Source organism: Sapajus apella, unplaced genomic scaffold, assembly GCF_009761245.1.
Source record: "Sapajus apella isolate SASKATOON/1434 unplaced genomic scaffold, GSC_monkey_1.0 scaffold29, whole genome shotgun sequence".
NCBI classification, from domain to species: Eukaryota; Metazoa; Chordata; class Mammalia; order Primates; family Cebidae; genus Sapajus; species Sapajus apella.
This window is the reverse complement of record NW_022436969.1, coordinates 4,992,297-5,006,068: the sequence shown is the minus strand read 5'-3', so window position 1 is coordinate 5,006,068 and position 13,772 is coordinate 4,992,297. Positions and strand designations below refer to the sequence as shown.

At 43.5% G+C, this 13,772-nt stretch overlaps 1 protein-coding gene and 1 long non-coding RNA gene across 2 annotated transcripts in view; one reads left to right on the top strand and one right to left on the bottom strand.

Annotated features, from left to right (window-relative positions):
- KCTD1 (potassium channel tetramerization domain containing 1) overlaps positions 1-2,745 on the bottom strand; it is a 208,210-nt gene extending 205,465 nt beyond the window's left edge. Inside the window, exon 1 of the mRNA XM_032293141.1 lies at positions 2,601-2,745. Coding sequence (XP_032149032.1) covers positions 2,601-2,609 — 9 coding nt within the window. The 5' untranslated portion in view covers positions 2,610-2,745. The remainder of the gene's footprint in view (positions 1-2,600) is intronic.
- Positions 592-13,772, top strand: part of LOC116561388 — a 35,582-nt gene continuing 22,401 nt past the window's right edge. The window contains exon 1 of the long non-coding RNA XR_004273408.1: positions 592-1,022. This is a non-coding gene — a long non-coding RNA (uncharacterized LOC116561388). The remainder of the gene's footprint in view (positions 1,023-13,772) is intronic.

Below are 13,772 nucleotides of genomic sequence, written 5' to 3'. Positions count from 1 at the left end.
TTAACCTACTGTCATCCTAACAACCGCTCACAATTCCTTCCATTCAGGCAGCAGCGGGACTCCTGAGTCAAATTGTTGCAGTCAGTGTGTAGTTTCCTGAACATCAGCCCCTCATAGTAAGCCAAATGCCACACAAATACAAACACGAGGAATAAATCGGCACACTGCCCATAATCCAGGAGACACATGGATCCACTGCTATTTTAAATTCACCAAGTAGGCTATTAGTTGCCACAGATTCCCATAAATGTAGGTGAATTCCTTGATGTAGAATCAGATTTAATGAATCATTCTCCGGCATCAGCCTCCGCCTTTTAAAATCCTTTATTTTCTCCTTTTCCACATTAAAAACACATTTGAGATACACACAGAAAATGTTTCTCTAAAAAAACGCACACATACACACAAAACAGGAGGTCTCTTAAGGAGTCTACTGCTGAGAAGGTAAAAGCATTTTGCTCATTTTTAATTTGCTAAAACAATCCAAGCATGCTTGGTACCCAGAGGGTATTCTCAAATAAACTTGTATCTCTAGCTGCCAGCTTAGTTGATTGAAAACAGAAGGCAAACGTTTCTTAAAGAATATGTTAAACTGTTATGTCTCCCAGTACCACCCTGGATACACACACACACACACACAGACACACGCACACACAGAGCATAGTCAAGGATTTGCTTGAAATCAGCCAGTTCTATGATATAAAAGGTAATGCTTTTGTACCAAATTACTCCTGCCTACTGCGGTGCACCTTTTAACGAGGCAGCCGGTGCCACCGGGATCCCGGACAGTTCTCGCGTGCCGTTCTCCACGTACAAAGCCAACGGCCCCATCTGCAACTTTGCTAACTTAGTTGGCTTCCGCCCAGCAGGCCCCCGAAGCACAGTCACTGTGAAAACGTTTTGATAACAGAAAATCATTTCCACGACAGTGCAAGTGTTCGAAAGTACAAAGGCAAACACTGTCTACCCGCGACAGTTCGCAAGTTGCGGTGGCGGCGCGGCTGCGCGGAGCGCGCGTGCAGGTAAGGGATTCCTGCACCACAGGTCTGCTTTCCTCTTCCTGGATGTTTTGGGGCTCGACATCACTTTAAACGCGAATTCACCGTGACGCCCCCCAGCCACCCCGCCCGGTTCTTTTTCCGGGAGGCGCGGACTCTGCTTTCCAGCCAGGTCCCTCTTGGGGGCAGGAGAGGAAGCACACTTCACATTTCAATAAAGAGGGGCGGCGGGAGTGCGTGGGTGGTGGGGGCGGCGAAAGCGGTGGGGTGCGGCGGGAGTTGGGGGGAGCGGAGGAGGAAAGAGGTCAGAAAGGATCCAAACTGCATCCCTCCCGTCCACCTCTGCGCCCCGAGCGCTGGTTCAGACGGCGAAGACCAGAGGCGGCCGGGAAACTCGGTCCCTTTAAGGGAACCTAAGCCGCCAGGAGAGGAGGGAAGGATGCGGCCTCCGGCCTCCGCGCTCCCGGCCTCGCGGAGAAGAGGCGAGCGCAGCAAAGCCACAGCCATTACCTGCGGCGCTCGCATCCTGCCGCCGTCCCAGCGCCGCCCCCACCCCGTCCCCGCCTCCCAAGGAGACTTCTAATCCCGAGCATGTGCCGTGCCCTCTATCCGGGGAGGAGGTGGGGAGGAAGAGGAATGAGAGCTTTTTAAAAATAAATGAAACGTTTGCATCCAAAAGAGGGAGGGGGGCTGGAGATGGGAGGGAGTGGGAGGGGGCTTTAAAGGCGCCCGGGTGGGCGGAGGCGGCGAATCTGGATCAGCCCGGCTGGAGACGAACAGCGCCGGGCGCCGGCCGCGGCTCACAAAGGGGAGCGGCGCGGTCCGGCCCGGGCAAAAAGGGGAAGGAAAAACCGCCCCGGGCCCCAATCCGCTCCGCAGCCACAATGGCGTCTTTCACGGGGCGTCCGGGGGCACCGCCGAGCTGCCTGCGAGAAGGAGGCGGCGGGCCCCTTACCCCGGCAGGCGCGCAGCCCCGGGCACCACCGCCCCCCGCGCGCCCCGCAGGGATGTGCGCTTGGCTCGGGGCGCCCCCGCGGCGCTGGGCGCTCTCGGCGGGGCCGCTTTGCGGGCGCGGAGCTCTGCGCCGGGGAAGAAAGGGACGCGCGGGGCTCGGGGGAGGAGGGAGGGATTCGGGGAGGGCGGGGGAGAGCCGCGGCGGAGCGGTCGCGGGGGAGGCTGGCGCGCGGAGCGGCGGGCGGGCGGCGCTGGCACGGGCTCCCACAGCCGCGGCGGCTCCTCTCCAAGATCCGGAACCCGACCCAGAGATCCGGAAACCCGGCCCCGGCGCGCGGGCTCCCGGCCCCCGGTAGCGGCCCCGGCCGGCCGCACCCGCTCCTCCTGCCCGCTCCGCCCCGCTCGCGCCGGCTCCCACTGGAGGAAGAAAGCCGAGAACCGGCAGCGGCAGCCCCGGAGGAGGCGGCGGCCCCTGCCCCGCCGCGGGTCCGAACGGATCCCGAGCCGCCCGTCACGGCGGGCGGCGTGTGTGCGAGTGTGCCGCGCTCTCGCCCCATGCCTGGCACATGCGTAAAAGCGAGTTGCGCCCAAAGTCCCAGCCATACCCTCCTTAGCAAATAATAACAAACCCAAACCGTCAGATCTTACCTGAAACATTGAAGCACAAAGTCTCTCTCCAAGTCCCCTTTTCCTTTTCCTCTCCCCCCTTTTCCGATTTCTCTCCCAGCGATCTGCTCGGCTCGCCACACCAGAGAGAAATGCAATAGCTTGGCTAAGGTAGACAGAACAAAATACAGAGAAGAGTTGCTCCAGGGCTTTGAAACCCCTCAAGGCAAGGATCAGGATACAATTAGCTCATGCCTCTACCTCTAGTCTAAATCAATCTCCAAAATAAAACTTAAAATTAACTGATCACAGGGCAGACAATTGATCTCCTTCAAAAATAAAGCTCTACATATACGTATAGAGAAATATACATATAGGAAATTTTTTTCCGGATTTTTTTTTTTTTTGGTGGAAAAACAGTCTCATTCCAGCCTCCAACTTGCTTTTCACCCGCCTCTTGCACAGAAAAGCTGATTTTAATCGTTGTGATTAGTTTTGATGTAACGTTTCCGCGGGCGATTTCTGCAAATGGATGGAGTGTTTCTTTGCCAAAAGAGGGAAAAGCAGCAGATGATGATAATTATAAGGATTGTTGGTTGTTTCTTTTTATTTGTGTCTAGGGCTCTCTCTTCACTTTCTCAAGTTGACCTGACATTGCTGTTACACTAAGGTCGCACAACTTGTTGATGAGGATCTTCGCCCTGTCTGATCAAAGGATAGGTGATGATTTGGCAATAGATCAGCACATTTTTGGTTCCTTTGGCGACATAACGTCCCAAATGACGTGGGTAAAAATAAGCACATGCAGTCTGCTTTGCCCCAATCAAGTCTGAATCAGCGCCTGAGGGTGATACACAAACTCATTTCAAATGTTCAACCATGCAGAATTGTAAAAAGATTGAAGGAGTGACACCGCATTTTTTTAATGGCAAAATTAAAAGAAAACAAAACCCACATTAGGCGTAGCCAAGGACCTACCATTCAGATTTATTTGATCAACCTTCTGAACACACCTCACCTCCTCCCTTCTCTTTGCTTGCCTCCACCTGGTATCTTTTATAGGGGGGTTAGTATAATTCCATTATTTGATGGAAGTGCTCAACAGAGCTAGAAAAGCTAACATAAACACATTTCTCCAGATTACTACTCTGGTTCTGACCTCCCCCACTCCTCATCACTTCTTCCTCTCTGGGTCTTTGTTCAAGGAGATTGTGCCTGGGCCAGTTGTTATCTTAGTTCTTTTTAGTTAGGGTGGGATATTCGGATATAAACTCAAGGCTCACCTCCCATTAGTGTTATATCCTTGTAGGATACTTTTTGAAATGGTATGTTTTGAGCACTTCACAGTTCATTAATTCAAAGACTTTGCTGACATTTCTTATGAAAAAGATCAGGTTATATGGCCAAGGATACTAAAAAAAGAAAGAAAACACCTTAAATAGAACCAGACATGTTCTGCAAATACCTGCAACTGGCAGCATTTCACAGGAAGTATTTTTTGACCATCATTTTTCCTTTAAGGTAAGCAACTGCTGCAATACCAACAGAAAAGGGAAGGGCCAAGCTTTTAAAAAATAAGTAGAATCAATCAGATTAGTGCCATAATACACAAAAGATTGACATCAGAATGAGAACCAGGGGTGTTGGCAGATTTTTTTTTTTAATGTAGCAAGTTTATGTTACATGAGTATCTTTGCACATTCTTTTTCTCTCCCCCACAGAAGGTTGATACAGTCTCTGATCTGCAATGAAAATTTTTAAATGTCCACAGTCTCTAAATCCAATGGAATAAAAACTTTGTTCTTGCCCCTAAATGGCACTAAATGTTAATACAGGAGAATGTGAGAAGAAAAGAGACTATGAAAGAAATATCCCCAATCACTGATATGATGACTGAATACATTAATGGTGTGGCCTAATGTGACTTTTATTTTTTATTTTTTTCTTTTTTTTGGGGGGACGGAGTTTCGCTCTTGTTACCCGGGCTGGAGTGCAATGGCACGATCTCGGCTCACCGCAACCTCCGCCTCCTGGGTTCAGGCAATCCTCCTGCCTCAGCCTCCTGAGTAGCTGGGATTACAGGCACGCGCCACCATGCCCAGCTATTTTTTTGTATTTTTAGTAGAGACGGGGTTTCACCATGTTGACCAGGATGGTCTTGATCTCTTGACCTCGTGATCCACCCGCCTCGGCCTCCCAAAGTGCTGGGATTACAGGCTTGAGCCACCGCGCCCGGCTCTAATGTGACTTTTAATTAAAAACAAACAAAAAAACAAACAAAAAAAAACAACCAACTGTCACGTAGAGAAACATGCATCATTGTTCTAGAATTTTAGAACTGGAAAGATCCTCTGCGGGCATCTAGTCCTTTGGCATCATTTTATAGATGAGGAAACAAGCAGCTTGCCCAATGTCAGGAGCCAACCATTGACAGGGGATCAGCCACAAAAGGCAGGACAAGAAGGAAAGTGAGTGATGTTCCTCCAGGAGCCCTGACCTTGCGAAGCTGAGCGCAGCATTCTAAATTTTGTTGACATGGCTTGAACCATACTTTTGAAATTCCCTTTTTGAGATTGTCCTCAAATTCTGTAGCACAATCTTCCAAATATCTTTGATGGCAACAGATTTTTTGATCTCTGATCATCGGAAACAACACCACAAAAAATTATTGCCAGGTCTAGATAATAAGTAGATGAGAAAGATGGTTTACGCGACTTAGAGTCAAAAAAAGAAAATAGGACTAAAAACAGGCCAGTTTTCTTTTTATTAGTTCCTGAGAGGAATATAGACAGTTCTCAAAATATTTTAAGCAATGAAATTATTACTGGAAAGAGGACTTTCCGTTTTAAGATAATTGCTCTGAAGGGAATACTATTCATTTGAATGAATTAAGTTCTGAAATGTACATTTGTAAGACATTTTAATGTTCCAGAATGACGTCACTTACAAAAAGATGATCTTTTGAAATATGAGGCCATTGAGATTTTAAAGTGATTCAACCTGTTTGGTTGATCTTGGACTTGTAGTAAGTCCAGTGGCAAATAGGCTGAAGGTAAATTTTCATTTTATTGTTGTGGGGAATCTTTATTTTCTTGCATTTTGAAGGGATCTGAAAGTTGACGCTGTATAAAATATTTAAAAAATTAATTTTGTTCCATGCAATACAAAGAAATGAGTAAACTTCATGACCTTGAAATCAAGAGTAATAACAATTTATTTTAAATTTTAAAATAGACTGTCAGTAAAATAGCATGTGAAAAGTCAGGTTCACATCTTGCCAATATGAGACAAAAACTTAACAGACTTCGGTCAGCCTCTGAAATAATAAAATGACCTGAAAATACTTTTGTACCTTTTTTTTTTTTTTTTTTTTTTGAGATGGAGTCTGGCTGCAACGCCCAGGCAGGAGGGCAGTGGCGCAATCTTGGCTCACTGCAACCTCTGCCTCCCTGCTTCAAGCGATTCTCCTGCCTCAGCCTCCTGAGTAGCTGGAATTACAGGCGCGCACCACCACGACTGTAATTTTTTAGTAGACTGGCTGATTTTTGTATTTTTAGTAGAGACAGGGTTTCACCATATTGGCCAGACCGGTCTTGAACACCTGACCTCAAGTGATCCGCCCACCTCAGCCTCCCAAAGGACTGGGATTACCGGTGTGAGCCACAACACTCAGCTTGTATTTTTATCTAATTAATAATCTGCATTTTGTGGTGTCTATAGCTCTTTTTTTCTTTGCCAATCTTTAAGAAATTGGGGAAAAGAGTATATTAAAAATCCACCTAACCTCCTTTTTGTATAAATAATTGGAGTGAGACCAGCAGCCTAACAACCACTAGCCACACGGAAGGGCAATAAAATTGTCAGCAAGAAAACAATCAGGAAGAAAACTGTTCTCTTTCTGTTTTCATCTTCCAGGGTCTCACTGTCAAAATAAGTTCTACCAGTTTGTAAAGGCAGAAGAATTGAGACAGGATATTTTGAGTTGAAACTAGCCGCTCAGCTGGAAAAGGTTAGCACTATGACCGTTGTGGAAGAGAAAACGAGACGTTCTTTCAGGGGAGCAGCAGCCTCCCTTCTAATGTTGGCACTGGACAGCACATTTGGTTGCATCACAATCACTGAACCCTCAGAGGGCAAGTTCCCACAGAACAGCACGGTTTTGTCCAGGATGGGCCTGCGGTACATTCGTGGTGGCAGTTTTACAAGATGTGGACTTTAGCTGCTGAGATGAAATGTGAAATAGCAGAGCCCTGCACTGAAGCAGTCAGACACTCAGATCACATTTTAAAGTCCTATTGCACTTTCCATCAGGAAAAAGAGAGAAGCAGCCCCAGTACTTGGGCTCAACCTGGGTGTGCATAGATATCACTAGCTGTGGTGAGGCTGCCGCAATTTCCCCCACCTGCTCACTGAGCGACAGCATTTCCATCACTGCTCTGGCAGGATCCACCTGTGACTACCACGAGAGACCTTACCACACGGGAAGGCAAATTATGTTGTTTTATTTAATCCCTGGGTCAGTTTTGTTTTGTGGGAAAACCACCTGTTTTTTATCAGCCAACCTGAAACCCCCTGTAAGTCGGTGGAATGTGCACATTTTCCTGGAGTTGAATAGAAGCATTAATGAGCTCAAACAAAATGGGTTTGTGATTCCTGGAATTTGGCCCCAGCCACCACCTGTTTATAATTAGCCTCTGGAAAACCTATTAGTTTCCTGTATCACTGTCAATATTGAGTTTGTAATATCTAATCTTATGAGAAGGTAAATCTTCTAACAGTTGCAAATATGCCAATGGGCATATTTCTGAAACAGAGATATGAACCAAGTCCTTGTATTGAGACCCTTAAATCAATGTGATCTTTTTCTTTTTTTTTTGAGACAGAGTCTCACCCTGTCCCCCAGGCAGGAGTGCAGTGGTGCAATCTCGGCTCACAGCTCATTGCAATCTCCACCTCCCAGATTCAAGCAATTCTCCTGCCTCAGCCTCCGGAGTAGCTGGAATTACAGGTGCATGACACCATGCCCAGTGAATTTTTGTATTTTTAGTAGAGACAGGGTTTCACCATGTTGGCCAGACTGGTCTTGAACTCCTGTCCTCAGGCGATCCACCTATCCCAAAGTGCTGGGATTACAGGCATGAGCCACCACACCTGGCCCAATGTGGTCTTTTATCAAAGTTTCTTCTCTGGTTGTCTAATGTGAACATTAGTTATAATCTCACATTATAAAACAATACAGATGGATGAAGAAATAAAATTCAACTATGATTGGGTACCCTGACTGCTGTTTTTTATCGTCTTAGTCGATTGAGAAATACATTTGTCCATAAGGAGGTAAATGTGTGAAGAAAGTTCTGTATTCATTACTGGCATTTGAAATTCTTTGCTGAATACTTACCTTCTATATTTTAGATAAATAATTACAAGAAGATTTTTATGACTCTGATTGAGTTACAATAGTAATTCTGCCACCTTAACTTGTGGTGTTACCTGATCCTTAGTTTCTTTAGCCATAAAATATGAATGAAAATATCTATTTCGAAGGGTTATTTTGAGATTAAGTGGGATAATACATGGAAAGCGTCTAGAACTGTGCCTGGCACACAGTTAGTTCTCAATAAATGATAGCAATTATTATCATTTTGGTTTATGGTAGTTGAATAAATCACATAGTCTCTAGTGATGTTACTATTTAAGTTAACAGCATAGAAGAAGAATGTCTTTGCAATGGGAATGCTTAATTTATCAACATCTCTGTGGCTGATCTTTTTAAAAGATAATAACTGAATCTCGTTTTATTATTTCATCTAGAAATTACATGGACATCTCACTTTTTCACATATGAAATAATGGGGTGAAATGAGATTTTCTCCAAGGTAAATCCTAGCTATGAAAAATCTAAAGTTTGTTACGCTGCTTACTAGCGAACACACTTGCTTTCTGTTCCTTTGAGGATCCTTGATTTTGACAAGACTGTCTCACACATATAAAACAATTAATTAAGCATTATGTATAATTGCTTGTGAATTGCTCATAAACCTCTTTCTTCATAATTATTTGCTTTTTGGCTTTCAGGAGGTACAAATTCAGTATAAGCAAGCACTTCACAAACAAAATTTAAAGAAGGGAAGATGCAGTTTTCCAAATAGGAAGAAATAAACTTCAGGGCTGATTCAAATCTCTCAGAAATAGTCCAATCAATCAATCATATCATACCATCGTATTTTCTACATTCTCCAGTTTATATATTAAATATATTCTTTGCTAAGCTTCAGACCTTATCATTTTCAGATTATTCTATGTAATCTGTTAGGCTGTCCATTTTAAAGCGAGTGGCTTTTTAAAGAAATGCAGTGGCTGTTTTAAAGAAACACTTTTAATAAGATAAACATTTCCTTAGCTATTTTGTACTAGTTCATATTCCAGTGCCTCCTAGTAAACTCTGGCACTGAAAGGTCCTTCTATTTACAGTGTATGTGTCACATGCACAGCCCATCCAGTACAGAACCACTTAGCTTTGCTTCACTGTTCTACTGTCTGAACCAAGGCCGTTCATGAGAAACCCCGTAATACAATTGCGGCACCTCCGGGGCACCATATACATTTATGTAAGTTATCTCTTCTTGCATCCTTTGGGTGTCAGAACCTCTCAGCTTTGCTAACCATAAAAAATATGCCTTAAGCATATTACTAACTTTAAAACTCTAATGATATGGATGTCATATTTCAATTTTTAAAAAACCTTTCCCTGCTCCACCCCTGAAAAAATCCAATAAAACTTATCCAATGGAATCATGCTATGGTTAAACACATAAAATGTATTTAAAGGAAAAAGAATTGCGAATATGTTATAGCCACCCCCCCAAAACAAACAAACAAAAAACCCAACCTCCCTGCCACCACACACACCCCAAAGGCCAAGAACAACAACACAAAATCTTGTCAATAAGTAATAATTAAACAAGAAACAAGGCCGGCATGATGGCTCATGCTTGTAATCCCAGCAATTTGGGAGCCGAGGTGGATGAAAGACCAGCCTGGCCAACATGGTGAAACCTTGTCTATACTAAGAATACAAAAATTAGCTGTGCATGGTGGCGCACGTCTATAATCCCAGCTACTTGGGGGCTGAGGCAGGAAAATCACTTGAACCTGGGAGGCAGAGATTGCAGTCAGCCAAGATCCTTCCACTGCATTCCAGCCAGGACAGAGCAATACTCTGTCTCAAAAAAAAAAAAAAAAAAAAAAAAGATAAAGAAAAAGAAACAAAGTATTAAATCTCCAAACCGTAGCAAGAGCCGCTATAAACAAATTGCTACTGGTAGCAAAAATCTGAACACTTTCTTTAAAGTTATCAGGAGAGAAAGCAGTTTGAGGGTCTTAATGAGTATTAGCCTGATCAGTTAAAATGCACACTGGGAGATGGGAGCAAATTGGCAGGAGTATTCAATACGGACATTTAAATGACTTCAACATTATTTTTACTAATGGCATTAATAATAGTAGTGATAAGAAACAATTATGAATGATGGGACAAAACTTCCATTGCGTAAAGACCATCTGGTTCTGAGAGTCAGACATGAAAATCTGAAATTAAATCCTCAATCTGTCCCTCTAAGGTTGCTTGGTAGATAATGAATATCTTAATTTTTTTAAAAAGAAAAAGAAATCTATCGTACCAAACATACAGCAGCTCCTGCTGAGAAAACAAAGTTAGTGTGTCTATTTCTTTTCTAATCGTAGATGTCCCTAAACAAAACAAAGCCTCTGTGAAAGGGCTTGCAGATAACAGTAGTAACTCCTCAGCCTTTTATTTTTATTTATTTGTTTATTTTTTTGCATCTGAAGATTTTGATTGATAAAACATTATTATACTCCTATTATTCCTTATTTTCCCGAGGCAAGGGCAAGCATTACTGCAGGTTTTCTTCCTATAGCAAAGCCTACTTAAACATGTCTTTTGGGGCTGGGCATGGTTGCTCAGGCCTCTAATCCCAGCACTTTGGGAGGCTGAGGCAGGCAAATTACCTGAGCTCAGGAGTTCGAGACCAGCCTGGCCAACATGGCGAAACCCCGTCTCTACTAAAAATACAAAATATAGCTAGGCATGGTGGCTCGCGCCTGTAATCCCAGCTACTTGGGCAGATGAGGCAGGAGAATTGTTTGAACACATTTAGGCCAGGCTGCAGTGATCAGAGATAGTGCCATTGCACTCTAGCCTGGGCAAAGAGTGAAATTTCATATCAAAAAAAAAAAAAAAAAAAGAGAAAAAAAATGTCTTTTGGGGAGAGAAGAAGCTAAACCTTTGATCTTCTACAACAAATACTTAGTTTAAAACTTATCTTTATGTAGTAAAGACAGGTATCAAAGAGAAAGCATCTAACTCAGAAGCCAGAAAATGGCCCGTATTAATATATATTTGGTATTTAATTTTAGTGACCCTACCCAGGGTTTAACTTTTCTAACTTTTGGATTTTATGGCAATATCAAAATAGAGTGGAGAGAGAAAGACAAATATTGTATGATTCCATTCATGTAGAGTACTTAGAATAGTCAAATTCATAAAGATGGAAGATAGAATAGTAGTTACCTGGGGCTGGGAAGAGGAAGGAATGGGGAGCTATTGTTTAAGGGGTACAGGGAATTTCAATTTGGGAAGATGAAAAAGATCTGGACATGGATGGTGGTGATGGTTGTACAACAATGTGAAGGTTGTACTTGATGCCAGTGAACTGTGCACTTAAAAATCATTACAGTGAATCCCAGCACTTTGGGAGGCCCAGGTGGGCAGATCACAAGGTCAAGAGATCGAGACCATCCTGGTCAACATAGTGAAACCCTGTCTCTACTAAAAAATACAAAAATTAGCTGAGTGTGGTGGCACTCGCCTGTAGTCCCAGCTACTGAGGAGGCTGAGGCAGGAGAATTGCTTGAACCCAGGAGATGGAGGTTGCAGTGAGCCAGGATCGTGCCACTGCACTCCAGCCTGGTGCCTGGTGACAGAGTGAGACTCTGTCTCCAAAAAAAAATAAATAAAATAAATCATTACAATGGAAATTTATATCTATACATGCCACAATTAAAAATGAATGCATTATACACACATTAAATAGGTGAGGGGGAAAAGTACAATATGGTAAAAAAGACAAAGCAAAACATCTAGCTCTCTGATTCTCTTCTTAATTGTTGTTACGTATGAGTTGCACCTGGTCATGACGGCCCACTAAGAAGCGGGGCAGAAACTCCAACACCTCGTGTTGACCATGTCATCACATTGAAGATCTGGCGTGAGTAAGAGCTGGGACTGCTCACCATTCTTTGCCCGGCACAGCTAAAATGCCCCATTCATTGCAGATTCCTTCATTATGTTATAAAAACTTGGATAGTCTGAGCCAAATCAAATCGCTGGAAATTGTCGAATGGTTTGTCTGGATACTTGGAATTACGTAGGCAAAACCGCCTGGTGTTTGACAATATTTTGGACATACCCTCTGTGTTTGTCATTGTGTAGATGGGAACTTGTACCTGAAAATACAACAGCTTGCGGATTCATAAAATAATGGACTAAATTGGTTATTTAGAATCATGAAAAGCAAACCCGCTTTTACTTTTCTTTGAGGTTTGGATTGGGTTAGAGATAGCCACAGCCTTGATTTTCTTACGTAATTTCTGTGACCATCCAGAGATGTCCGATCTGTCCATTCAGCCTTAATACCACCTACCACTGGTCTCATTGTACTTGCTATAGTTTTATTGGTGCTCTTTTATTTCCTGAAAATAGATCTCTTTTCTCTCTTTCTCTCTTTCTTTCTTTCTTCCTTCCTTCCTTCTTTCCTTCCTTCCCTTCTTTCCTTCCTTTTTTTTTTTTTTTTTTTTTTTTGGTTGTTCTGGAAATAATAACAAAAGAACCTTTTTTTTTTTTTTTTTTTGAGATGGAATCTTGATCTGTTGCCCAGTGCCAGGCTGGAGTGCAGTGGCGCGATCTCAGCTTACTGCAACCTCCGCCTCCCAGGTTCAAGAAATTCTCCTGCCTCAGCCTCTCGAGTAGCTGGGACTACAGGTGCACGCCACCACACCCAGCTAATTTTTGTATTTTTAGTAGAGACAGGGTTTCACCATGTTGGCCAGGATGGTCTCGATCTCTTGACCTTGTGATCCACCTGCCTCGGCCTCCCAAAGTGCTGGGATTACAGGTGTGAGCCACCGCACCCGGCCAGGAGAACCAGGAGAACCTTTTTAATTTTAAAGAATAAAAACACATCTTTTCCCTGCTTCCTTCATTTCCTATAAGGGTGCCACTCTCTGATTTTAAAATCTATTCAACCTAAAAACTGACGTCCATCAGCAGTTCACCTTTTATTATTTTTTGTGAATTATTTGTAAGGAAGATTGGTGCCGATGGCAGAGTGGCCTGTCATAATCATATTTAGAGGCACACCTTTTCTAGATACTGGTATATTCAACTCATCCTCCCCAAAATGTGTCTTGGTTCTCATAGAAATGCACCAGCACAAAAGCACTGAGAAGGTTTTTCCTTGTGCTTGATCTAGAAAGAACTAAACCTATGATAGAAAGTTAAAAATGTAAAATTGATAATGAATAAATTAAGGGGCAAACACAAGCCCAAGCAGTCTGCTTCTCTGCAGGTTTATAGGTAGTAGGGTTGGGGTTAGGCAGTGGAGAATGTGTAAAACCACTTCTCCCTTTTCTTCTTTGAATTCATAGATGTCACAAGTTCTCGTTGTCATTCCTGGAAGAACCAGAAAGTAAATTAAGATGATAATGTTAAGGCTGGGCGCAGTGGCTCATGCCTGTAATCCCAGCACTTTGAGAGGCCGAGGCCAGTGTATCGTCTGAGGTCAGGAGTTCAAGACCAGCCTAACGAACATGGAGAAACCCTGTCTCTACTAAAAATACAAATTAGCTGGGCATGGTGGCACATGCCTGTAATCCCAGCTACTTGGGAGGCTGAAGCAGGAGAATCTCTTGAACCCGGGCGGCAGAGGTTGCAGTGAGCTGAGATCTTGCCTTTGCACTCCAGGCTGGGCAACAAGAGCGAAGCTCCGTCTCAAAAAAAAAAAAAAAAAAAAAAAAGATAATGTCCGCATTTAGACAACATGTTAAATTTCAAAGTGTCTTGACACAGTTTTGAGTCTATATTTTAATCTCTGATATATTTAGCCTTTGCTAGCACTGACATTATTTTACCCAGTC